The 26927-nt window shown below is 35.5% G+C and overlaps 2 protein-coding genes across 4 annotated transcripts in view; one reads left to right on the plus strand and one right to left on the minus strand.

The window, feature by feature from the left end:
• Positions 1-1753: 1753 nt before the first annotated feature.
• Positions 1754-7780, plus strand: LOC117214411 (protein phosphatase 1D). Of its 3 annotated transcripts, none has more exons than XM_033460506.1 (7): positions 1754-2229; positions 2599-2949; positions 3031-3251; positions 3323-3469; positions 3600-4984; positions 5112-5485; positions 7153-7780. In XM_033460506.1, exons 1-6 carry the CDS (start codon positions 1926-1928, stop codon positions 5482-5484), a joined length of 2781 nt encoding a protein of 926 aa, XP_033316397.1. In that variant the 5' UTR covers positions 1754-1925; the 3' UTR covers position 5485; positions 7153-7780. The 3 variants fall into 3 exon arrangements, with proteins under 3 accessions (XP_033316397.1, XP_033316398.1, XP_033316396.1); XM_033460507.1 differs by having other exon boundaries at positions 7699-7776; XM_033460505.1 differs by lacking the exon at positions 7153-7780 and having other exon boundaries at positions 5112-6197.
• A 6332-nt stretch (positions 7781-14112) lies between these two features.
• The window catches only part of LOC117214412 (beta-1,4-glucuronyltransferase 1), a 58269-nt gene continuing 45454 nt past the window's right edge, over positions 14113-26927 (minus strand). The window contains exons 2-6 of the mRNA XM_033460509.1: positions 26303-26849; positions 22045-22422; positions 18621-18956; positions 16512-16754; positions 14113-15877 (exon numbers count right to left, since the gene is read on the minus strand). Coding sequence (XP_033316400.1) covers positions 15680-15877; positions 16512-16754; positions 18621-18956; positions 22045-22422; positions 26303-26668 — 1521 coding nt within the window. The 5' untranslated portion in view covers positions 26669-26849 and the 3' untranslated portion in view covers positions 14113-15679. The remainder of the gene's footprint in view (positions 15878-16511; positions 16755-18620; positions 18957-22044; positions 22423-26302; positions 26850-26927) is intronic.

Here is a 26927-nt window from a genome sequence, read left to right on the forward strand (position 1 = left end):
ATTAAAACATGCAAATATATATTCAAACGAAGAGGGAAACTTAAATCTGGAAACGACCAAAGATATTATGTATTATAGTATTCCATATTTTATTTATCCTTACCCCAATTTGGTTCTCTTTTACAAAAAATTATCATACTTTGATAATTAAGGTGATTGTATGTTGTAATGTGCATTTATGTAAAATAATGTTTTAATTTTGGGAAGAATTTTGCAAAAGACATGTTCGAGACTTCGAGAGTCACCAGCTGGACAAGAAAGTTCAGGTTCGTCGGAGAACACATGGCAACGCAGCAACTGCGTGAGCCGAGATGCGCGGCATGAATAGCACCGCGACGTTGATGGGCCGGCCCTATGTCAGGGGAATGGTGGGGGAAGGGAAGGGGTAAAAGTTTCCACGACAGTGGGGATGGGCGGAAACGGTGAAACGAAAGGGGGATGCGATACCGCTCTGCGTGTGGTGGTCGTCGGTGAGGGTAATATAACCGAGGTAATGTTACCAAGTTGCTGTTTACGGAGAGTTTTTGGAAATTTCAAAGGGGCACATCTAGTTTCCCGGTTAAATTCGAAGCGCGGCAAATCGAATCGTCCAATCGTGATTATGGAACCGCTATACGTTAACTTATACGTCGGGGAACATATGCTACATGAGAATCGAACTAACGGGAATAGTTATCTTGGAAATACGTATACATGATGCGTTTTGCAAATTATCGAACGCATTGATAATGTATACATATATCGTATACGCTTCCGCGTGGAACTTTCTGCGCGCCAATCGATTTGAAACCCTGCCACTGCAATTTTTCTGCCTCAGAACGGAAATTCAATATTTTACAAAAATGTTTAACGTAACGAGTGATTTCAGTATTTTCATCAAACTTAAGAAATTTGTTAACAACTGAATCGAAGGACGTAGGACTAAATTAGAAATATAAAATGTTCAGATGCAACCAATATTACGTTGTAATTACAATGTATACTAATATCTCGAAAATGCTTCTATGTAAGTGGCTGATACTTATCTGGTTCAAACTCGAACAATTTACTGAGTCGAAAGCAACTTATAATGAAAGATGTAGTAGGGTTAAGTTCAAAACCTAAAATGTTCAAAAACTATCAATACTATGTATTTACATTATAATTATAGACTACACTAATAATTTAAAGAACTAATTTTGTATAGGTAGTTGATAGTTATAACTCAGACTTAAGAAATTTGTCGTCACGAAAGTAACATGTAATAAAAGACATAGCAGAGTTAAGTTGGAAATCTAAAATGTTCAGAAATTACTAGTACTATATACATTGTAATTATGAAATAATAATGGTAATAACTTTAAGAATTAGGCTTATATAGGTGGTTAATATTTATAGTTGAAACTTAAGAAATTTATCAAGTCGAAAGTAACTCTTAAGGAAGGGCGTAGTAGGGCTCGGTAGAAAACCTAAAATGTTCGGAAGTTACTACTACATTATAACTACAAACTATACTGTACCAATTTGAAGGATTACTTCTACCTCTTAAGGTATAATAAATAATTTTTCTATAGTTCTAAGATAGACTAATCAAGGTGTGTTTATAGGTTAAGGAAGGTTCCCAGTTAAATAAATTGCGTTGCTCAAAAGCACTCGGTTTGAAGATTCTCGAGAAACGTCGGAGTATAGTGGTAGGCACATTGGTGACGGTGAAATCGTGGAGGGGACGACCCCTCCTGCCCTACTCCGGTGCGCGCAACGTCATTGTGCCGTGTGGGGCCATGATCGTTGGAGTGTGTGTGCGTCCCTCGAGCTACGCGCAGACCTACCCAGTAAATACGAGGCTTCCGTTCCCTGTGCGTGTCGAGTGTTGAAACAGTGCGTAGTTAAAAGAAGTGATAGACTTTCGTCTTCTTGACATCCCGTGGTCACCGGCGTGTTCCATCATGCCGTTGAGTATTGGGGTTAACCTAAGAGTGACCGGACATTGTAATCAGGGCGGTCGTAAGTACATGGAGGACATGTTCAGCGTGGCCTTTCAATCGACACCGGATGACAAAGATCTGGAGTATGCCTTCTTCGGAATATTCGACGGCCACGGAGGCGGCGAAGCTGCCACATTTGCTAAAGAACACCTGATGAACGTTATCGTCAAGCAGAAGAATTTTTGGAGCGATCGGGACGAGGATGTGCTGCGAGCCATCAAAGACGGATACGTGAACACGCACTATGCGATGTGGCGGGAGCTTGGTAGGAATCTTATTTCCGCCATTTGTTCCGTTATTTCTACTACTTCACTCGTTTCCCGCCAAATCTCATTACTTTTCACGCGTATTTACAAAGAAACTTAATGTATCTACTATTTTTTGAAGAATTTCTCTCATTGTCCCGCGTATTTCCCCCACCACCTATGCTCGATTAGGTTAGAATTTAGGTTATGTAATCCGAGCTAACCTGAAAGTTCAAACTCTGAGAAAAAGTAGTTGAAAGAAAATATTCGATATCTTTTGTTTTTCTATGGGCTATTTGTTCGTTATAAAGCAAAGAATCGTAGAATGTGGTTTTCGACAGGAATTCTCAATGAAAATATATGTTGACGAGGATGTATTTTTGTGATAGACAAGTGGCCGAGAACCGCATCCGGATTACCATCTACGGCCGGGACCACGGCTAGTATAGCCTTTATTCGTAAAGGTAAAATTTACCTGGGTCATGTAGGAGATTCTGGCATAATATTGGGATACCAAGCAGATGGTGATCCTCAATGGCGTGCAGAAGCTTTGACCAAAGACCATAAGCCGGAAAGTGGGCCAGAAATGATGAGGATACGTCAGTCTGGTGGTAAAGTTGTTAGCAAGTCTGGGGTTCCAAGAGTTGTTTGGAACAGACCTCGTATTGGGCACAAAGGACCTGTTCGAAGGTCAACTCATATAGATGAAATTCCATTTCTTGCTGTTGCTAGATCCTTAGGTATATTGCTATTAAAATATTAGGGAAGAACCTATAAGAATGTATGGATCATTAGATGATTAACAACTTTGTATTTTATAGGTGATCTTTGGAGTTATAACTCAGAGTTGAACACATTTGTTGTGTCTCCAGAACCAGATGTTAAAGTAGTTGCGATTGATGTGGAATCACATCGTTGCCTTATTTTTGGAACAGATGGTTTGTGGAATATGTTGACACCCCAAGCTGCAGTGGCTATTGTCCAAGCTGCAGATAGACATAATGAGAAACATCTGATTGCTTCTCAACAAACATGTAATGGGGTATGTTTAAAAGGAACTTGAATAAGATATTAAACGTACAGAGACATATTTGTAATTCCTATTTTAAACAGCAAGCTGATAATGTTCAACTGTGGATAAATCCTTCGAAAAGTCTAGTAGATAGAGCTTTGGAAAAATGGTCATTAAAGAGGCTACGTGCAGATAATACAAGCGTGGTTACATTAATGTTAGATCCACCAGGTCCATCTCGTAGTGAGGTATGTATGGTTAAACATTATCCATCCACTCTTTAATAATATCATTAAAAAAAGGAAAAAATGATTTGGAAGATACAAAGAAAGATGTTGATTATATTGTTAAACAAATTTGTTTTTTTGGTTCTTCAAGATCATATTGAGCCAGAAAGAGTGTGTTGTAACACATCGTACTATGCACACACCTACAGCTACGCTTGCAGAAGCCCCAACAAGACATACCTGTAATCAAGTCTCTCCAAGTACACCAAGGCCTTCCCCTATAATAAATCATTATGTTGATCTTAACCGGTCTGTACCAGCTTTTTCAGATGAGATTGAGGGGAATCGAAAGGAATCATATGTGGATAATATATGTACACCTCCAGATAAAATTGAAGAAAATCAATATCAAAAAGATGAAAAACATGCAGATATCTCAGAAAATTTGGTCAATGGAAATGTTCAACCTGTAGAATTATCATCCAATGAAATATTAAAGAACAGTATAGAAGTAAATAGTCTCGAATTTGAGGCAGAAGTAGAAAAAACCAAGACCAACGAGGGACAGCCAACAAAGATAACTGAAGATAATACACTAAATGAGCAGAAAAATTCGAGATCATCTCGGCAATCACCTGAGATAGAAATGAAAAACGATCCTGATGTTTCAAATGTGATACACCAAAGTGCATTTTCCAGTGAATGTAATGGTACACATTCTTCCACAGTCGTTACTAATACCACAGAGAGCAATGAAGTAGTTCTAGCGAGTACTAGCTCTAATGAGAATGAAGTAAAAGCTAACATATTAAATGGATCTCGTCACAGACAAACAACATTATTCTCAACCTCAAGAAGAGACGTTCGAAGCACGAGAAGGCTCAGCCTAACCACACATCCGCGAAATACTTTGGGGGATGCTAGTTCGTTGGAAACAAAAACATATGTAAATTCTAGACTTAAATCGCGTAGTACGAAAGTGTCAGTATCGGGAAACACGGTGGAGGAAGGTGTGAGAAATTCGACGAGCAAAACGAGCGGTAGTGCTGTTGCTACTAAACGAAGACACAGTGCAATATCACAGAGTGTAGTTAACACGATTGAGGAGTCATGTATGTTACAAGAACCATGCGTTAAAAGGAGGACGCGATCGGAGGATCGTCCGAACCCGGTCGATGAGAACGATCCAGCGAATCAAGCCACAAAGGACGCGAGTAGTAGTATGAGCTGGCCTAGCACGGATTCCAATATTGCTCGTTCTACGGCTGTTGCTACCACTGTACCTGTACACGAAAGGCTACTGTCGCTAAATAGCTTCCAAAGAAATTTGGAGAAAAAAGCTACGCCAGTGAAAGCTATCAGAAGGCCGTCTTTCAAAGGTCTGTTGAAACAATTGTGGGCTGCTAGTCTCAGCGCAAGAGAGTGGGATCAGGGAAGAAGTAATCGATCGAATAATTGTAACGAGCGGAGGATAAAGCGAGCCGTGTCTATTATAGGTCCTTCAGATAATACGACTGTTCCGCAACGTTGGCTCAGGTTAGTTTCCTTATCGTTTGATCTTTTTTTATCGTGTCTACTAACTTGTATTGAAACTAAGCTTGCATTTGCGCGAAGTGATTTTGCAATTCCTTACCTGATATATTTGTATTTGTTTTTATTCCAGGTCAGATACTATCGCAGCGACACCTGTAAAAACACTACGTTCACGTAATGTAGACATAACTGGTCACACGATATCTCCACAATTAGTACATCAGTACGGAATAGTAAAGCAAAGTCGACTCTCTTTACCGTGTAAATTGAAGCATTCTAGTAATAATGGATTTCTACAGTCAAATAGAGTAAGGTCTTCCTCCTTGTCGTCCAGTATAAAGCAAACTAGCAGTAATACTGCGAACGGAGCTTGCTCTACGATTAATCCTACGAACACCGGATGTAACTCTAGTTCCGGAATGGCTAAGAGAGTCAAATCACCCTATAACCCAAGTGCTAGGTCATTAAGCACGCGATCTCGCATTAAACGTCTTGGAAAATGAGGTAGGGTAACGTACATTAATTACACTGCTTGTTACATTAAACAGGGTATCATTTGTTACCCTCACCAAATTTTTCTTCACTTTGCGTCTTGCTTTTCATCTTCATGGAAAGGTATATCTAACTGAGAGAGATTAACTATTCTCGTTTATACTGTTGCATTTTATCTTGAAACTTGAAGATGCTATAGGCAAGCTCTTGTCTCAATTTTCCAAATGTCTCGATGGAATTGGGTTTGCATTTTATGGACCAATTGTTAAAAAAAGCAAAGAAAAATAAGAATCATCAACGATTTCCATCGTTTCCTATTTTAGAATAGTTCTAACTTCTTCTTAAAACAATTTGCTAGTAATAAGTATATGAGGATACTAAGTAGGATAACAATTTTCTTATCGATACATAGTAAAGTTTTACTACTTCCACGGCACACTACGGGTCAAGAGTTGATCGTATTTTTCATATTTGCATAGTTTCACACGTTGAAAGATATTTAGCAATAATGTAGAATCGATCGAATAGTATAACGTATTTCTTCATGTTCCATTTAGAAAAATGCATACATTAATATGATTATTCAAAACAAGACATGGCACGTCCATACGGATAATTGAGTAACTCTGTTTTTATACGAACGAAGATCATTTAATGTGAAATATTTTGTAGATACATACAGATATATTAGTATTACACAAATACAAAAGCTTTTGAATCAAGATTTAACAATTTTCTTTAGTGTTCATTTTTGTCTCCCAATCTTACTTAGCTGCCAACTGGGCGACTTTTTTCAATGTTATTATTTCAGTAGCCGTACTCTATCTGTCTCTCTTTCTCTATCTCTATCTATATCTATATCTATCTATCTCCCTCTCCCCCCCTCTCTTTCTCTCTCTCTTTGTGCTTTGAACCATCTTAAATTCGTTTTTAAAGCAACGAATGCTTCTGAGTGTGTAGTAAGCAATAAGAACGTTACTAATAGGATCTAATCTATAAATGCTAATAATAACCCAAAGACATCGTACATACCTACATACAATGAATAGTGATTAGAGAGAAAGAGGAAGCATAACCGAAATGAAAACACAACATACATACACGCATTGAACATAAACACATATTTCTCTTGTTTACATCTTAGACAACCCGTTCGAATAATCGAACGTTCCGTTAAATAATCGATGTTCCAATAATCGAATTTTTCGTTAATCGATCGTTCCATTAATCGGGGTTTCGATAACTGAGATTTTAACGTCATGTCAATCATAAATTGCATGTGTATTTCTTTCCAATTGTATATACTATTCCTGCAGATTGTAATTTATACATTGGAATATCTCCACTGTTATCCACGTATGTAATTTCCCGAATGTAGCAATACTTCCTTTTTTTCATGCCGTGGTAATAGTTTCTGAATAGTTTTTGATTTTCAGAAATCAGTGTTATCGGTTTTCAAGTTTGAGTAAAATATTCCTCTTTCTCAAGTAATAGATCACCATGCTACTTCATTTGAACAGATTTTGCCATCAGAAAGCTAACTAGGTACATTTTTATCACTTTTCACTTTCTTAAGAAAGCATAGCACCTTGTAGGATTAAAATGAATACTATAATCTAAACATTTGCTTTATCTAGTAATTATTTCATAATATATTAAGACTTTTATTATTGTTTAAGATTACAAAACCAGTTGGAACCCAGTATTACCAACAATTGGAACAAGAAATTACTATTTTAACATAAGTAAAGTTAGACCTTTTACAATGTAATGTATAACGAATATTAAAATATTAGAGAAATTGTACAATACATTATAGATGATTTTGTAAAGAACAATTTGTAAAAAGTTGAATTTGTTGTATGAATAACTTAAGACCTGCTGGTTACTAGGTCGAAAAGCATAGTTTTAAAACAGGTTCTGTTAAAAAAATTTTTTTTAAATAATTTCCAACTTTTTGAAACCAATAAGACGGCGTATCTCATTAATTGTCAGCTTAATATTAAATGATTCCTTTCTTAATTCTATGCTTTCTAATGTTTGACTAGCTTGTTAAATTGTTAATTATAGAGTTTGAGGAAGCTTGAAACAGAAAAAGATAAAGAACACGAACATGTGTATAAAATATGTGAGTATGAGAGTAAAAGAAGTAAAGGATAACTGTAACTACAAGTGTGTATGTGATTTGTAGAAATTATTTTGAATGATTCCTTTAAATGTTCCAGTGTTTTACGTGGGAGCGACTTTCAAAGAGGACTAACAAGTCATTAAAGAGAAAATGTGATTTGCTTACAGTAAGATTACAAAGAAAATGAAAATATCTAGTACGTAGGTACGTAAAACAGCGATCCGCTTTGGCCAAGCATGGAGGTGACTGTTCAAGATTCGTTCGGTCGACATTAAGGGAAAACCGGCGTGTATAATCATGAAATTTTTATATTTAACTTTATACAATGGCAGCACAAAATCTAAGAAAGTCTTTCGATATAATAAGGAAAAACGAAAAAAGGGACTCGTAAGTAGTTCGATTCTATTGTATTCACTATTGTAAGTATTTAGTCATTCACTTAATTACGACGATAATTTTGAATAGCGTCTACCTTGGTACGAAGCGGTACGAAAAATGACTGTCTGTTATACGATACAAAATTTAGATTATATTTATAGCAGCTACAAAAAAGAGAAAACGAACGAGTGAGTGAAAGAATTGAAAAATTTATTTGTTGTATGGATATATAATAATTCTTCAACAAATTTTAACTTTTTCTCAATTTTGCAACAATCAGAAGGTGGTTCATATATATTTTTATGGGCGAAACACGGCAGACTGTGGGTACTGAGAAAGAACGGTTCGCAGAGTCGCGTTTTGCTCGCAAAAATTTACAAGAGTCGCCTTTCGAAGTTCGCAAAATTAGAGATGTGTTGAACAGTGAATCGTTAAAACGATGATTGAGATGCAGATGTTTCGTATAATTATGCGCTTAAATCGTTAAATAGAAATGTATTCTATTGGAGGCTTTTTTTTCATTTATTACGAATGCGGTGATTATTTTTAAGTTTATTTAAAATTTGCGAATAGCGTGAAACTTACTTCAGGATAATTTTGAAAGTTTGGTTGCATGTGTGCTGAAGTAATAATATGGTCAGAGAGATTGAGATGGTAAATTCTCATCCACATGTTACAATTTTGTTCCATATACATATGTATATCCTCTAGAGTAATGTTTGTTGAAGATTAGAGGGTGTTTTATGTTAAAATAAGATTATTCATAACATGGTTTTTAGTTGACTTCTATCTTTTGGAATATTTTTTATAGAAATAGTACAGTGATCATACTTGATGAAAATTTACCATTTCTCCGGGATTATTTGACCAAGTGAAAAAAGAAAATGAAGACATTCAGAAGCGTAAGCTTGTACGAATTTATTAATATTTTTATATCTTTCTGTTTTATTATAGACAGTGCAGAGAGAGACATAATTATTTCAAAAAACAGAGAGGAAAATAGTATGACAAAGGAAAGAAAATAATGACACGTGCCTACAATAGTTACCATTGAAATTTGTATATATATATGTATAAAGTGTATTCATACATATATCATGAGCCAAGAAGAAAGTAATTTTTTCATTGTTACCCAGTGAAAATATAAACACCAAATGATAAGAAAGAAATATATTACAAGGTAGATAAAATCTGAGATACATAAAATAAGAACATTTCACTATCGCTTCTTGGTGCATGCGATCAAGTAGCACTATCTATACATATAGATATACTGTATATGTATGTAAATATATATAAGTATATAGGCGCATATATATACATACATATTGTAAAATAAAAACGCATATATTTGTAAATCATCTACATGTAGATATAATTAAAAAAAAAAGATTTAGATGATTGTGCTCATAAGAGACATAAAGAAAATCTTCGCTAGCGTTTATTTATATACATGAGAAATTATAATAGTAACGAAGGAAATGAAATGTAGGAGTGGACGAGGAATAAAGGATCCGTCTAGTTCTGCGTTTGTAGATTTAACATTCGTTACATAGGACGTGAATTAAAAACAAATAAATAGAAAAACTAAGTATTTTCTCTGAGAGTCAAAATAAACGGGAAAAGGAAGAAATAAGATTTAACAGAGGAACACAGAATTGTATAGAGAGTGGAAATTTATAGCGGTTTATCTCAGGTTAAGCATAGGTTGAAGGAGGTATACTCGAACAAATGTGTGATCACGTTTCAAATCTGTATATTTTAATTAAATAAACTGAAATATACAAATGTTTTTAGCAAATATTTTCTTCGCGAATACCAGCATAAGCCTTCGTTGTACTTTGCCTAGAAACTTGAATATAACTCTTGAATTATGGAAAAAATATTTATCTACTTATTTATGTTGTCATAAAAATGTTTAAAAAGTTTACAATTCTTAATAAAGTACAGAATCAAATTAATTCTGTTCTTTCTATTGTTTTAGACTATACTTCTTAGAAGACTGAAATTATGCTTCAATAAAATCAAATAAAATAAAATTCAGCAAACTTATTTGGTACTGAGATGCAAATTGGATATTTCAAAAATAATTTAAACGATTGTTTATATTTCTATGCTGTTATTTGAAAAAATACAATTTTACATATATACAGAGACACAAATAAGTCAGATTTTTCTTTTTCTGATTTCATAATATTATTTATAGGCATTTTCACGAATATGCTTAGCTCATATACACATACATTTAAAGGTATAATGTTAATTTATATATCATACATAACAATGTACATGCTAGATATTCATTTAACTTATATATCAATAATAAATACTTTCCCTTTGTTTTGAAACCATCACTCGCACAAAGATATCCAAATACAGTATTGGTGATGGATTACAATTTAAATAGAAATATAAGAAGCGACAGAATATGATTCCTTAGAAGAATTATCATTCGTACTTGTATATAATCTAACACAAAGTGCATATTTTTTCTTTTTCTTTCTTTTTGTCTTTTTGTAATTAAACTCACAGATAGAATATCCAAAGCTTATAAAAGTTATCTGCAATTTTACAAGATAATACTGAAACTTGTAAACCTAAAATGTATGCTAGAAAGTATGCATTACTATTTTTTTAACATTATATTTATATCTTTTTTAATTATTTTAATATATCTTTCAGAATTCTATGCAAGGAAAACATTCACTTAATAATTAGTGTAAATTTTGAGAATTATATCAAATTCTGATTATTCAAACTTTCATTTTAAGAACACTGAATTACTTAATGCATCTATGCCAAAATGTAAAAACAATTTTTTGATAATAAAATGTATTGACAATGAAAGCAGATTTTATATATTTTTACAAATATGGTAAAAGATAGTGTGATTGCACAATTCTGCTAATTTAATTTTCATGACACGCGGAAATTGTTACAAGTTTTCATCAAATTGAAGATATTTGAATTGCCATAAAGGATCATAGTCTAAAATTATTTAAGAGCAATACATTGTTTTACGAACAACACTGTAACAACACAGAAAATTTGTATCATTAGTATTTGTAATACATATATGTAATTTTATTTATTTTTTCCATAGTTTTATAATGTTTTTGCAGCTTGGTACTCATTTATATAAAAGTGCCTAATTAAAAAAGATTAATTCAGTATACAATCAATGAAGTTTAAAAAAATTGATACAATAACAGACTGAACATCCAATAGAAGGAGAAATATTAATCCTTTTCTTGTTATTACAAAAGGTGTATTGAATTCATCAATGTGTTAGTCATAATAATAAAATGTATCACAAAGTGTTACAAATCATTTGAAAATATTTCATTAAAAAAAAAGAAAAAATGAATTATATACAAAGGAGAACATTTTGTAGAATATTTAATTATATCTTAATGAATCTCTAAAGAATTAATAATCGGAAAATGTTAAAATATTCGATATAACGATGTCGTACAGTAAAATTTACTACGCTATTAGAAGAATTAGTAACAATAATTAATTATGCATTATCGATTATCAATTATATGTTAAAAATGTAATTCATTTTTCTTTTTGTAGCCATGAATATTTCAAAGATTTATTACACCATGAAACTCATTTATTATTACAATTAACTATCTAGAGTAATTGAATCGGCATTTTAACGTGCTTCAGTTCAAACACACTCTCATGCACCATATGTATACGCATACCCATTAAATGACAAAGACGATAAGGCACAGAATACACGTTATTACTTATGAGCAATCATTATACGTGATTGCAAAGCCCCGATAAATGGAAAAAAAGGCAAGAGGATGAAAGGAACTTGTTTCATAGAATTCTGAGTTTTCAAGAAAATAAAGTAATCACCCTCTTTTCGTATGTGAAAATACCATGTCACCTACAATTTTATTTCTTCCCAAATTATTTATATGAATAGAACATTATAAGAATCGTCTACTAAATTTTCAATAATAAGAAAAAATAATTAAAAAAAAAAATTGTTTAATATTTTCATATATGGATCATGGCAAATGATATTTTATGATTCGTTCAATTGTCATAAGTTATCCTTGCTAGATTCTGATTACGTAATTTCTTGCTAAAGAAATAAAATAATCCATGAGAAGGCTTAGAAATTTAAAAAGAGGACTCAAGTACCGCATGTAGAAATGATATTTTCTTCACTGTTATTAGAAATTAAATAATTTGCTAGAGAATTGAATTTGTTTTTTTACAACCAGTGAAACATAATTACTAAAATAGTAGTCAGTTTGTGCCCTAGGGTTATCACAAAAACACGAGTCAGACTCTCGTTTTCCCTAAAAATTCATCTCAAATATCATTTGAGAAATCTTTCACTAAACTCATTTGCTACATGAGTCTTATTATCATGAAAGATCATATGTACACGTGTATAGCCTTTTTCAGATTATACGGGGCGGTGATAAAAAAAATATTGCAAATATATGTATGTAATGTTATATGTGTGTGTGCACTGCATACGATTACACGCCATTAAGAGTACTCACATTAAAAAAGTTATTTATTCTTTAAAGAACGAGTTACTCTTATGGAAAAGATTCTAAATTTTATTTACAATTCATTACCTAAAAATACATACTTAGTTTTTTCATTAATGAAAATATCCTTAATGATATAGAATATGCACATTTTTCATCGTTATCTCACTCATTTACCGTCATTGTTTGACAATCTTTTCTTTTTTTTTTTTTGACACGGTATCCATTACGATGGAAATTAATTGCACAATCCGATTAAAATAAAAGTTAAAAATTAAAATTCATCCCTAATCATTATTTTTCCCACCTTTCACAAGAATGTTCTTTTCATATTATACATATAACATTTAAATGGCTAAATAAAAGTATTACATTAAACAATGGCATTCTCTTTTGTTGGCTTTACATGATAAATAAAATAGAAAATGGGAATACTACTTTGTTGATATAAGTAACTAAGCCGTCTCAGATACATACAAAGTTTTGATTATCGAAAATAGCAGACATAAATATGTACCATTATGCTATCTTCTTCGATAAAATATTATGATTTATCATCTATAAGGCTTGAAAAATAATGTTACTGAAAATTCACAAATATCTCGATACGTCGAACATTTCATGACAATATATCTTTTTAGAATTCCGAATTCCCATTTAGTGACTAATTAATCGTGTAAAAGTAGTACCGGTTACGTCATACTTATGTACTTATACTTAAACATATAGAGATATTTACATTGTCCTTTCATACACCATTCGACACATTTATAAAGAAAAGTTTTTCAAGTTGATCTCGTATAATGATACACCAAATAGCAATTGCATAAAAATTCTTGCCTTCCTTCTTCAACATATTCCGCACACGTAATCCTCGCCAGTAATTATCGAGTAAAAGTATTAGCACAAATAATGTACAGTTACGAAATAGATCTTGCACGATTTCGTGGGAAATGATACCAAATGATTAGTTAGCTGAGTGAAATTCATCACGAGACTTATTATTACTCTCTTCAATTTCCATTGTATACAAAGTGTCTCATAATCAATGGTAAAATCGATAACAATTCCCTATTCTATAACTAAAAATATATCGAAAATCTGGAATAACATTCTTTAATCGGGGATTTCATTTTTGATAAAAATGGGATTAAAACTTAGTGAGCTATACGTCTAATTAAATTTTGATTGTGTTGAAAGTTGTATTTATCAAGGCCGAAAAAATAATTCCTTGCTTATTAAAAATATTTTACGTTTTTATGAATATTTCTTATTATTTCTTATATATAATGATACAAAATTTAGGTGCGCTTTTACGTGCCAAAAAAAAAAAAAAAAAAATGTTTGAGAGCTTAATTATCGATTTTGTTATTAATTATGAGAAATCTTGTATAACGCAATGCTCGTTTTAATGGTAAAAGCGAATGCAATGTTCGTTTTAATGGCAAAAGCGAATGCAACGTTCCATTCATGATTGCTGTAATTGTTATCTAGCATTGGAAGCACCAATTCATTTTTATCAGACATAGAAGAAAGATATACAAAGAAAGGTTAATATATTAGCCTTAATTGATTATACTATAATAAAAGAATCATTAAATAACTAATGACTTGACGTTCTTTAATTAAAGATCTTTAGGATAAATGTTCTAGTAAACTGTTATCAAATGTTTCTTCAGTCTTGGGAGAGTAAAATATTCGCGAATAGTCCCTGTTTGATTTTTTTTTTTACCACGGTATTCGTTCAAGAACGAAACTATATCGTTAATTAAATATAAGGGTAGTTCATACGTGTTGTTCAAGTGCGTAATGGATCATCCTTTTTCATATCTTTTTCGTTCCACTACCTAGTAGTTATATTTGGTTTCGTATGTTTCTATTTTTTAAACAAGATACTTGACTTTAAAAACAATGAAAAACTGCTTCGAATATGTTCGTGTAAATGCATAAAATTAAAACTTAAGTCGACAAAACGTCGGCTTCAGTCGGTTTTGCAGTAAATTGTATAAAACTCTGCACGCTGGTATAACAAATAATTTTCTCATAATTTCCTTTTTTTTTAAGAATAAATTTTCTAGGCAGTTATAGAAACCAAATTTTTGAGTCTAATGCAATTTTCATCTAAATTCGAGCTACAGAGTTTTTGTTTGGTTATTAACATCCACTGCTCCAAATAATAATATTAACAGCAATTAAAAAGGTAAAAATACTTTCTCTCATTATGCGAACACTGTGTTCCTTAGTCGACTTGAGCAGTGTACCTTTTTCTTTTTGGCATGTTTTTATGACCACAGTCGTTCGCGTTAGAAACGGCTTCCGTTTCCTCTTTGGGGAAATCGTGGAATGAGAAAAAAAATGCACGCGTTCACCGACAAACCACACAACACTCTTGTAAATGTACAAGTATATACGAGGCACCGTTTTAAAACGCTAAATATGTACAATTGTTCGCCCTAACGCGTTCTCAAGTGAAAATATGCGCAACAAGATCCTTTCATAACGAAGACGAACTACGTAATATGATCATCGTGAGAAAGCAAAATTTTTTATACCACTCTTTGAGTCTCTCTGAACAAATCGATTTTTCATTAATATTCCCTCTTTTCTGTAATTAATGCTGCCATCACACTTTTGTACTGCAAAGAAGATGAAGAAGTCAGCGATGAGAAACGAGGAGGAACTGCAGGAACTAACGATCATAGGAGAAATTTGAAACCATAAGTTGTGTCCTCGTCGAAGCAATAACAAGAACCTTTTTATCGATGTTCCATGCATTTTGAAGAAATCGTTTGGAACATTCAGCAACAAGGGGAGAAACAAGGTTCGTCGTTGTTGCTTCAACGAGGAGAGAACATTAGCGAGGTTGCGTCCTCGGAACCTAACCTGCGTAACTATTACTTTCGGCACCGTTCAATTGGCATTATTTTCAATCGTGGACATCTGTTAGTCGCACTGAACGTTCTTTAACTTAGTTTCGACACCGGAAACGGCCAGAAATGGCTGACGAGCGTGGTCCTTATGGTCACGGGCGATTAAAACGAGTCTTTGAGCGCTATGACCGCCGTTGATCTTCTGCCGAGCTTCGGACATTCTTGGTGTCAAGAATGATCTCAGGTGCTGCCGCTTAATTGGAAAACACCTGTGGAGCACTCGCTGTGCTCGTTTCTCCACGGGCTACACGGCACAGCCTTTTCTCGTTCCATATAGAATTTTTAACTCTGGAACGATGATCTTTCTTATCAAGGCGTTCGTTTTCGCTGTCAGCATCTCCCGGTGAACATCCTTCTTGAAGATCTTAATGCCTGGACGATGGACCAGAAATGCGTTGTCCAAGATGAGGAAATCGTAGTCAAGGACGCACAACGCGTAACCCTAAAACGAAAGTCAAACTGGGTTAATGATTCAGAGAAATCGCATTGGAGAGGTTGTTTTATGAATATTACATGAATCGACGGTTTTTCGGTCATCTTTTATTTTCCCATGCATCACTGTCGATATCTTATTTTAGCAAATCTTGTATGTATTTTTCTTTTCTTTCCCTCTTTTCCTTTTCTTGCCGTTTTTAAGTTTATGAACTTGGCGTATATGACGTGAAATCCCTTTAGAATTGATCAATAAATCTTTCTTACAAATGGCGCCATTTTCGTTTCATAGTCTATGAAACGCATTGGCGGTAATTTCTTTGAAAAAATTCATACTTGTTAGTGCATCAAATGTTGAAATATTTTTTTTATAAACGGTTTACACTTTCACGAATTTAGGGACGAATAGACTCTCTACGTAGATTAACTCTGAGAGTGTCAGATCACTTTCTACATGAAATTATTTCTCACTGATATTGATATATGAACGAATCACTCGATACATGAAAATAAATACACGAATTTTTTGCGAAATATTTATTGCCTGCGATTCTACCGAATATTTTGAAAGTTTCGAGTAAAAATAAAAGTAGGTCGTGACTATATCGACACAAGTTGTTTTATAAGCCGGAAATCATTTGTACCTGTGTCATTTTGTCGCTTTTTCCTTCCCAGCTAAGCCTCTCATCGTACAGAGGATCATTATTGCTGCCGATAAAAATCGGCTCCCAATGAACGAAACTGCCTGTCCTCTTACCGACGTGAAACACGTGAAGATCCTCCGTTTCCGCAGCTTCTTGCCATTCTTTACTTCGAGGAACGTTATGACAGCCGGAGCACAACTTTTTGTGGAAGGGAATTGCCGTGCCGGCCTTCAGCATCTGAGCCTGAAATGAGAATTATTTGTTAAATTATTTCGTTATTTTTTATACGAAAGGAGAACATTTTTTATTTTTTCAAAATTTCTGAAAACATATTTTTAAGTATATAAAGTAGATATAAATATATATCTACTACTATATATATATACATATGCATATATATGTTGTTCAAGAATACGTAGGAAGTCCACATATATAGAAATATACTTATACCGTTTACTTCAGAAACACGTGGCTATCGCATAATTTATAATTTATTGAAATTTTAGCAAGGAGAAAAGGACTCTTAAGTTGAAAATTGTTTATTATAATTTTCATAATTTTACTAACAAGAAATTGACAATAGATAAATATAATTTACGGTAATATTGAGTATTGAAAATTTGGAAACGAAAAAGTGATTTTTCACATTTGAAACTTTTATCGCAATTCATATAAATTTTTCTCTTTTACAAAGATTAACTTAATTAATCTTTATTATTAATTTAAATGATTTTTAAATATGCTAATATAACTAAATACTAATGTTTAAGAACTTTTGATTTAACTCAGTCGTATACTATTATTTATATAACATCATTTAGTGTGTTATTTTCATTATGTTTAGTTGCACAAGGTAGTTTTCGTTACAATATAATCATAAAATTCTGCCATAAAAATAATTCATCGAAAGGATAACGGTTTTACAACATTTTTTACAAAAGTATCCGGGTTCAACGTCTTCTTACGCGACTATAATTTCACCGTTTCTAATTACAGTTTTACCACCGTTTGAAGAGGCGCAGTTCTCTGCTTATGCTTTGAAAAAAAAGGGGGCAGGAGGCAGCGTGTATCACGGTTAATGAAATAAGGCTTGTTCGACGTTTGAAAAAATGGAATGAAATTGAATAGTGCATAGAAGTGGTGGAATTGAATTGAATGTTTCATAGAAGTGCGGCCAGCGACCAGCTGCACTTCACAGCAACGCTGCTAATTGTACGTATCAAGGTCCACGGTCAAAGGAAGCGCCACTGATTAAACGACCCTCGCGTTCATGCCATTTAACGCATTGTCGGATATTATGCAGCCGTCATTGCTCTCTTCCCTATCCGTTTAATTAGCTCCAAGTTCAGTTTTCAACTAAAATGTCAAATGCGAATGAACCAAGTTCAGCAAAATGTATTTCTCTGATTAAAAAACGTGAAGATCGCTTCTTACCGGTAATTAAATACGTTTTATCGTGCAATTTCACTGCATCCAGCTTAAAAAGAATGATATAAAAATTGTATAACGATGGTGCAGACATTTCGCATTTTTTGCCAATTAAAATGCTAATTAGATTAGGTTAGATTTAGATTATATCTGGAGCGAAATTAAGTTAGGTTAAGTTAGTTTAGGGTAAATGTAATTGAGGTTAACTTGTAACGATGAGTAATTAATAGCTTTAATCGTAAATAAGATTTTAGAATAAAGAATATTAATTATTTAAGTTATTTAATCTTCAGCTTTTTGGATACTTTGCATACTATTGATATACCGTGCGTGGACTGAAATAAAATCCTGTAGTGAACGGTTGCATAGCGGCATTTGGTTGTATGCGAATGTCACAACGTAAAAGGTTAACACAAAATAAAAGTTTTAGATCGAAAGTACAATCCGACATGGTAGTTAAATAGAACAGTGACAATCTAGTAACTTTCTTCTCCAATATTTCAACATCTGATTAAATGATAAATATGCTTATTTCAAGGCATGCATTGTAATATACATGTATATACTAATACTGAAATACCAGCATTAAAAATATAAAATGTTCTTATATATATATAATAAGAATACTTTCATTTCATTTCTAACATTAAAAATTTGCAAGGTTTTCCAATTCTAACTTACCAAATGTGTTTTATTATTAGGCGGTTGACTCTTCTCGTCCACCTCGAAGATGGACAATACAAAAACTTTGGGGTTAGGTTTGTAGAGGGCGGGCTGATCCCTCTTTCTGATCATCTCGAGGAATTTCGCGGGCAAGTCTGGATTCGGGTAAAGCTCGATATCGCTTGCTAACACGTAGAACGTCGGCGCCGATTCACGGGCTATGTTACGTCCGACGTTCACAGGGTACAGCAGCTTCTTCTCGTTTTTATACATCTTTGAAAGCGTGACATTCACCCACGGTGGTCCCAGCGTGCAGTTATACGAGTCAGACATAACTTTCTCGGTCGGGGGTACCTATTTCAGAAAGCAGATTGTGCCACACATTATAATAACAGCTTACAGACTGGACGGTATATGTATAAGGTTATACTTGATAATTTTATAGCTATTTTATTTTTTAGTTATTTTGTAGTTACCTAAATTTTTACTAGAAAATAATTTCCAGTGACCAATATTTTTGAAAATTCGTAATAACGATAATGGTGGTTATTTCTTCAGTGAATATAATAAAACAGATATCTAGTACGTTAGTAAATTCCCTAGAATATATTTTTCTCGAACGTTCATTTTCAAGACTCTAGGCGAAGATAGTAGAAAAGATGAGATGCGTATCGAATAGGCAGAATTGGAAAGACGATGCAATACTTTCTGTCGAGACAGAATAAAAAGTGGAACAAGATGAAAGGTCGGGAAAGTGGTAATTAAACCGTGGAACCAATCAGCGGCCGATAGGGAATGCCTGTTTATTTCTTTCCGCAGTGCATGCATAATACGACAGTAAGAGAGTCGTCCTGGAAACAAAGTAGAGCCTTCACACGTGTAATTGGTACACGTATTTCGAGGTACTAGGAGTCGCAATCGTGATTTCGCGTTCTAATTAATTACGTGCACGTGTATCGACGTTACGTCGTGATACAGAAGGAATTAATAACAGAGTTTCGCCACAGAAAAGTACAGCCGCAGGAAGTGCTTCTCTTGCCAATCTATTTTCTCATGCCGCCTGTCTCCAAGTCATTTCACTTTTGCAAAATATTATCCACTTACCTTACTTAATTCGTTCAATTCTATTTCTGTAACTTATTACCAAAGATTTGACGTGTTATTAACGGTAGTGAAAGGACAGAACGATTTTGAAAATTTTTTTTAAACATGTTACAGTAAAATGTTTGATTGCAAAGAGGTAGAAATAGACCTGAGCTCTTGTTGTTAGTCCCATCTTCTTAAGACTAAGACTGTCGAAAAGTGAGTTATATAACTATCTTTTTATATTCTTTTTGGATCCTTAGGAAAAAGTAGGCCAATTTTTTAGATTATTATTTTCTGTAATTTTTAAAATATTTCTGGGATGTTGTTCTATCGATAAGTTTTTAGAGTTTTGATTTTTAATTTAGTCTTCATTACATTACACGATCAATTTTTAAGTCAAATGTTCAACAAAAATGTTTATTTATTCGAAAATTTTTATTATTTAGAAAAAATAAAAGTTTGCTGTGAAAAAGTTTACAACCGAAACTTGACGAAATACAAACGACACTGCGATCCCTATCTGAAGACTTGAATACTGGACCTGGTATCACAAGTAACATCGTCATAACATACGTCTAAATACAATGAACAACATGAAAATAAAAAGCAAAATAGCGGAAGATGCGTGAATGTCACGCAGTGGAAACTCGACCGAACTGAATACACCGGCAAGCGTCAACAAGTGACCCGATAGCATCGAAATTCTGCACGATCAGCACAGTCTCGTGTTTTCAAAACGTGAGTGGTTTCCATATCAAACGTGCCGAGAAAATCTCGTGGATTCCTTTAAAAACCAGCCTCATCTCCAGAATCTTCACAGTTTCACGGAGAAATACATCAAAAATTCAACAAAATGTATTTTAACACGTATTTCGTGCTTTCACTACTTGGCTTGACGATATGTCAAGCAGTTCCAGCGGAGAAGAAAGAAGAAATCAAAGAAGAATTAAACAAGAAGGAGCTAGAGATAGAACAGACTGGAGAAGACACCGAGAGATCCAAAAAATCGGTATTCTTAATGGACCAAGCATTGGGAGAAGCTCAGAGTTTCGGTATTCAAACTCCTTCACAACATATTCAGAGTCTGAATATCAAACAAGCTCCAGGAGTTTCTGAGACTGTCAGCATCCAGAATCCACAATCTGTTCAAACTCTCAATATTCAAACTTCACAACCTGCTCAAACATTCAGCATCAAAGATCAATCTAGTCCAACCTTGAGTATCAATCAGGATTCAGGAGTTTCTGAGACTATTAGTATCCAGGATTCACAATCTGCTCAAACTGTCAGCATTCAAACTCCACAATCTGTTCAAACACTTAACATTCAAGGTTCGCAACCTGTTCAAACGTTGAACATCAAGCCAGGTTCTCCGGGAGTTCAAACACTAAGCATCAAAGGTCCACAAGCTCTTCAAGCCTTCAGCATCAAACCAGGTTCTCAAGTCCAAACCTTCACCATCCAAGGGTCACAACCTCTTCAAACATTCAGCATCCAGGCTCCAAACTCTGTTCAAACTCTCAGTATCCAGCCAGGTTCGCAAGGAGTTCAGACTTTGAACGTGATTCAGCCTCAACGCGATCAAACTTCTGCAAACGTGATAATGGGTCCTCAGCACACCAAGACTGTCCAGGTGATCCACCCTGGCCAAGGTGGTTCTCAAACCAACGTAAACATCGTCCAACCTTCACCAAAAGAGATTGACGTACCTGTTGTTGAGAAGATTACTCGTACGGAGAAAATTGTGGAGCCTATACCGCAAAGAGTGGTTGTTTCTGAAATGGAAGAGGAGATCGTGGCTCCTGTGGTGCCTATTTTTAGGGAACAGATGGTTTTTGATCCAGAGTGTTCTTGTTTAGTAATAGAACCAGAAACCTTGCCAACCTTTTTTAAGTACTTTCATTTTAAGTATGGGAAACCAAAATTCTACTCAGCTGTGAAACCTAAGATGTTGATCAAGCAACCTATGAAGGTTTTGGAGGTTAGGGAACGCGCCTTGATAGGTGTATAGAAAGCAGCAGTCGATGTAAGAGAATATTTATTTATTTATTTATTTATTTATTTATGTAAATTGAAATCTCTAAGGATTGTGTGAAGTAGAATAATTTATTTGCTCTTTCTAAGATCTTTAAGAGCAGTTGAGAGAAACCCATTGTAATTGGAGAAATAAAATTGAAATAGCACCTAAATTCGATTATACTTATTACTTTTCCAATATCTCAAACCGTACACTTCCATAATAACGATCTACCGAGGATAGATACGATAAAGTAATTTAAAGTAGATGCAACACTAATCGGTCCAACAAATAGGACATAAATAAGGTACAGAGAGGAAGGAAGTCATTAATACTCACCATTTTTGGCACGTGTTTGCTGCTGAAGAATACATGAAAGGTGACCAGCTGGGAGACCAGAGAGCTGCCACAGTTTCTCGAGTACTTGATGGCGTCGAGGGTCGCCGCGAAGTCTGTGCCAGGGGCGTGCATTGCAATCGATATCGGCGCTCTCCATCGCTCCAGCAACGGCTCCAGATTGTCCAGGAACGTGTAATCCGCGTGCGTGGTGTACGTCACGCTTTCCCAACATCTCACCGTTATGCTCATCGGCACGTAATTATAGAGGACCCAGTAATCACCTCGCTGCGCCCTCCTCGGTTCCAAGGATTTTTCGTTGCACTGCACCGCTTCGTTTAGGCTCATCGCTGATTGAACGACCGGCAAACCGCTCTTTGCCTGTAACAGGAATGCCAAATTGGTTAATTGGCGGAACCGAGGCGAGGCCTTCTGACCCTGGCAAAGAATATCGGTCTTCAAATCTGACTCAAGCGAGAGGTAAGACATCGCTTGAAACTTATTCCAAACCAAAGTCAATTAGAAAATCTAATCTAACTTAAAACGTGATTCCAATTGAAAGGAAAATGTTTGTCAATTATAGGGATCCCTAGACAAACTCCTAGGGAATAATGGTTCCTTTACACCGAGATATAGGAAACAAATACGATTTCAAATACAATGTAACTGTATATAAGCAGGTCACACGATGCAATTTCACTCTTGAACCTATTCTCGATAAAACATAATACCACAACGGTTGCCTCGCTTACTTCCTCACAATCTTCTATACTGAATTTTGCGCGTGACATTACCGGCATTCCCCTTTATTACTAAATTATTGTTAGATACAGTTTCTTGCAGCAGTATCCATCAGAAAGGTCGTAGAAGGAGATGGTAAAAGCTTTCGCTCCAATTTTGCAGAGTGACGGGATGGGGAAAGGCGAAAGGGGGCGGGCGGAGATACACGTTGAAGTTTTCCCTTTTGAAATATTGAACTGCAAAGCGGTAGGAGGTGGCTTCCGAGCCCGGTTTTACGCGACTTAATTCCTCTACGCTCCCCTAGGAAACTGTGAGAAACTTGATTCGCGAAAAAAGGGAACCTAACCTAACCTAACCTTAAACGACTAACCTTAGACCTACGTATATCGAACAATTGGTGAATTATACAGACTTCCGAAGACTTCTGGATGACGAAACTTATCCGGCGTAATTTCAAGTGTCTCGAAATTGGACACGAATATTACTTATTTTAAATTTCGTCTCTTTTTATATTTTTACCGATGGAAATTTTCCAGTCATTGCCGTTCCCATTATCAACGAGCTAAGCGAACTAAAGTTCTTCTCGAAACGTTCGAAGGTAAATAGTGTAACTTGATACTTCAGATATTCATGGTAGATTAAACAATTTCAACGCGGTTACTAGAATGATGTTGAACTGTTATGCATGTGAATGGGTAATCAGGTAACGTACAGTTGATGTTAAAAATGGTTACACTGGTCGCAGCTAGTATCTGAAATCTCAGTTCACGAACGTTATCGTGACTACCGTGCATGTAATACGACAATGTAAGAGCGACCACTTCTGAACCTGACGTAGTTTCTTGAAAGGGTCGACAGATCTTATCCAATGATCAGGATTTTGAACGAGGTCGAGTCGCTTCTCATCCAGCGGCGAGAACAGTTGAATTTTGGATGAAAGTCGATCGTTTCGGGCAGAATACACTTTTTTGCGCGATAAGATCTGGCGAGATAAGGCCGGGACAGAAAATATCCACGGCGATGGACACTCTGTAATCCAAGAACCCTCTACTTGGCTCATATTCCTGTCATATACAGCTTGCATCGACCCTGTCGAAACGTAATTTCTTCGATGTCACGAAATCAAAGGATTCACGATTAATTTTGAACTTTACTAATTTTATGAAAATCCAAAATATTTAATAAGTAATTATAATTAAAAATAATATTACATACTATAATTTCTTTAGTATTATCATCGTCAGTAGCTTCTTGCGAAAGATATATTTTCCATATCCAATTATCGAATTTTCTAAAAAACGATTCCATATTTTCCATTTACTATTAAAGTCGTTTTTCCACGATCAATTCCATATTTTCCATATATAATTGCATATAGAATTTTCCACCAACGATTTCATACTTCCCATTTCCCGTGTGAATGGATTTTCTTCCATCAATTGCACATTCGATTTTCCATATCTGATTACAATTGATTTTCCAGGCTCGGTTCCACATCTTCGACATCCAATCGGAATCAATTTTCCGCGTGTAATTAGATTCAATTTTCCGGAATCAATTGCACATTTTCTACATTCAATCAGAATCAATTATCTGGGTTCAACTTCAAATTCAATTTCCACCTTTTCCATATCCAATGTGCAATCCATTTTCCGCCATCAGTCTCGCATTTCCCACGTGCAATTGGAATCAATTTTCCAAGGCCAATTGCACACTTTCTACGCTCAATTAGTATCACTTTCCTGGCATCAATTTCACATTTTCCACGTGCAACTGAAATCAATTTTCCACGACCAATACCACGCTCAATTAAAACCAACTGCACAATCAACCGTAATGGCATCTATTTTCCTTCGATAATTACCTCGGAAGTGGTGTTCACACGACAATGTTAAACTTCACCCAGAAACACAAGACGTAGAACGATGTCGTAGAACGGATTAGTCATCCGAGATCCGAGCGAGTGGTTTGATGGAAAGTCCGATAGGACGAGATTTCTCTCGTCGTTTTTTGCTCAATTATCGCTGCAACGCGCGCGATTCACGTTACTTGCATGGCATCGAACGTGATTATCGATCGAAGCCGGGGTAATCTGTTGAAGATTGTGATGCTAGCAAATGGTACGCGGAGAGCTGTTGATCGAAACAACGATCGATCCGTGAAATTGGTTATGGTTGACGGTATAAATAGCCAACCTGTGAATAATTCATTGATACTTAATGTTTATAATCTATGGTCTAAGACCGTAATCGATTTCAGTCGATTTCGTTTGATCTGGTTTGATCAAGACCTACCTACTACCATTGACTATTCAGTATCAGTTTTTCGAGCGACGTGTTTCCTTCTGGAATCAGAATTAGTCGTTTTATGGTATAGAATCGAAGTGCAATTTACCTCGCTAAATAGTCATCAACAGTGCTACAAGTCACAACATTACATCGTCATAACGTCGTCTCTATAGTGAAAAATAGAAATACCAACAGATATTGGTTAATTATTTCCCGGCCTTTGTTCATGCTAGCTACCTAGATGAACAGAACATTGAGCTTTTTTCACAACTAGCAGCTGACGCGTACCGGGTTTTCCACAAGTACACTTTGTTTTTTTATGAATTTGTACTACGCTGTGATGCACAAGTTCTTTTTTCTTGGCCAAAGAAAACTTGTTTCTTGCAACTTGTTGGCAATATTTTCTACCACCTCTCTTCGATTATGCTATACGTGTACGTGTAAGCAGTTTGATATAGGAATATATGGAAAAACGAATATGGTTTTGTTTGTGGAAAATCGAGTATACCGCTAACAACGAGTTTGTTGAAATTTTGAGGCACAGGATACATTAGCCTTCTAAATTCTCAATTATATTGTATCATCGTTATATTTATTTAGCTCGTCCAGACGATCTCAAAAAATCCACTTTTAGCTGCTCTGTGTTCTATTTGGTTCGTGGCATTATCTTAAATATGGGCGATACTACCAAGAACCGCTAGAAAGATGGCTGAATAGCTTGCGTTAGATTATTCTTTTCAAAATAATGCACACATTGTTCCATGGTAATTTTACTTAGAAGCTGAATTATTTGAGTCTCAATGCGCGTATTGTTTGCACATCGTAACGTTCCTCTTTGAACAACTTATGGCGCGTTCGCACTAAGCGAGCGAATGTTCCCCCACTTTTCCATCGTACCGTATTGTATTGGGTTTTCCCTTACTCGTCTGAAAGCAAGGCGTTATTGCGAGCTATTTTTCTGTTTCTCGTTTGCCATGAGTCCAGTCTTTGACCTTTCCATCCTTCTGTCTCTTTCCATGCCTCAGCCTCTCGACACGGCTCGAATAGCTTCGAGTCCAACTTTTACAAACTTAGTCCCCTTCAAAGCGTCAGCTAAGTGTTTAAAGCGTGTATTCCCCTTTAAGGCGTAAAGTGTGTACGAATACAGCGTTGCATCTGACCGTATGTACGCGCTTGAACTTTACTTTTGCTCGCTACAGCGTAGCCAAAAACTCTGAAGGAATTCCACTCACCGTCTGATTATGCCTGTGCTCTGGCCCGTCGCCGTTCTTGTTATCAGCCTTGGCCTCGTTGGTCGTTGGCCTCGTGGTGAGCAACCTCGCCCTGGCTAGACTGGTCGTGTTACCGCGTGCGCTCTTGTTCGAGGCATCCTTGATGGCAGGCACAGCTGACGACGTGGCGCCCTTTTGAGTACCATTTACGAGGTCCACGGCGCCAAAGGTCTCGGATTGCAACGGCGCCGCCCAATTTGTCGGCGGTTCCTCGATCCAGGGCCCGGAGGAGCCGAAGTGGGCGCACACGTAGAGCAACACGCAGATGTTGAGCACCACCGACACCCGAAGTGCCCAATTTCTACGTAGTATGCTCAACATGCTCATCGCCAGCCTCCTCCAGGACCACGAACCGGTTACCGTCCTATGGAGATCGTAACCAAGCGCGGATGGATGCGTTTGCTGTTCTCTTCCACCACCTCCCCACCCCTATGGGGCCCCTGATGCTCCGCGATCAGGATCTGAGCATTGTTGGCCACAGCTTCGACCTCCTCCCTCTGGTTAGCCTCTGAAACACGAATTAGACTTCGTTTAGGGCCGATTTCCACGTCATTCGATTTTTCTTTTATACAGGGTGGTTGGTAAC

The sequence above is a fragment of the Bombus bifarius genome, unplaced genomic scaffold, assembly GCF_011952205.1.
Source record: "Bombus bifarius isolate JDL3187 unplaced genomic scaffold, Bbif_JDL3187 scf7180000009200, whole genome shotgun sequence".
NCBI classification, from domain to species: domain Eukaryota; kingdom Metazoa; phylum Arthropoda; class Insecta; order Hymenoptera; family Apidae; genus Bombus; species Bombus bifarius.

Coding starts and splice junctions, on each gene's coding strand:
- LOC117214411 (XM_033460506.1), top strand. CDS start 1,926: ATGCCGTTGAGTATTGGGGTTAACCTAAGAGTGACCGGACATTGTAAT. Junction 3,470..3,599: donor CAGGTCCATCTCGTAGTGAG/GTATGTATGGTT, acceptor TGGTTCTTCAAG/ATCATATTGAGCCAGAAAGA. Junction 4,985..5,111: donor GTTCCGCAACGTTGGCTCAG/GTTAGTTTCCTT, acceptor TTTTTATTCCAG/GTCAGATACTATCGCAGCGA.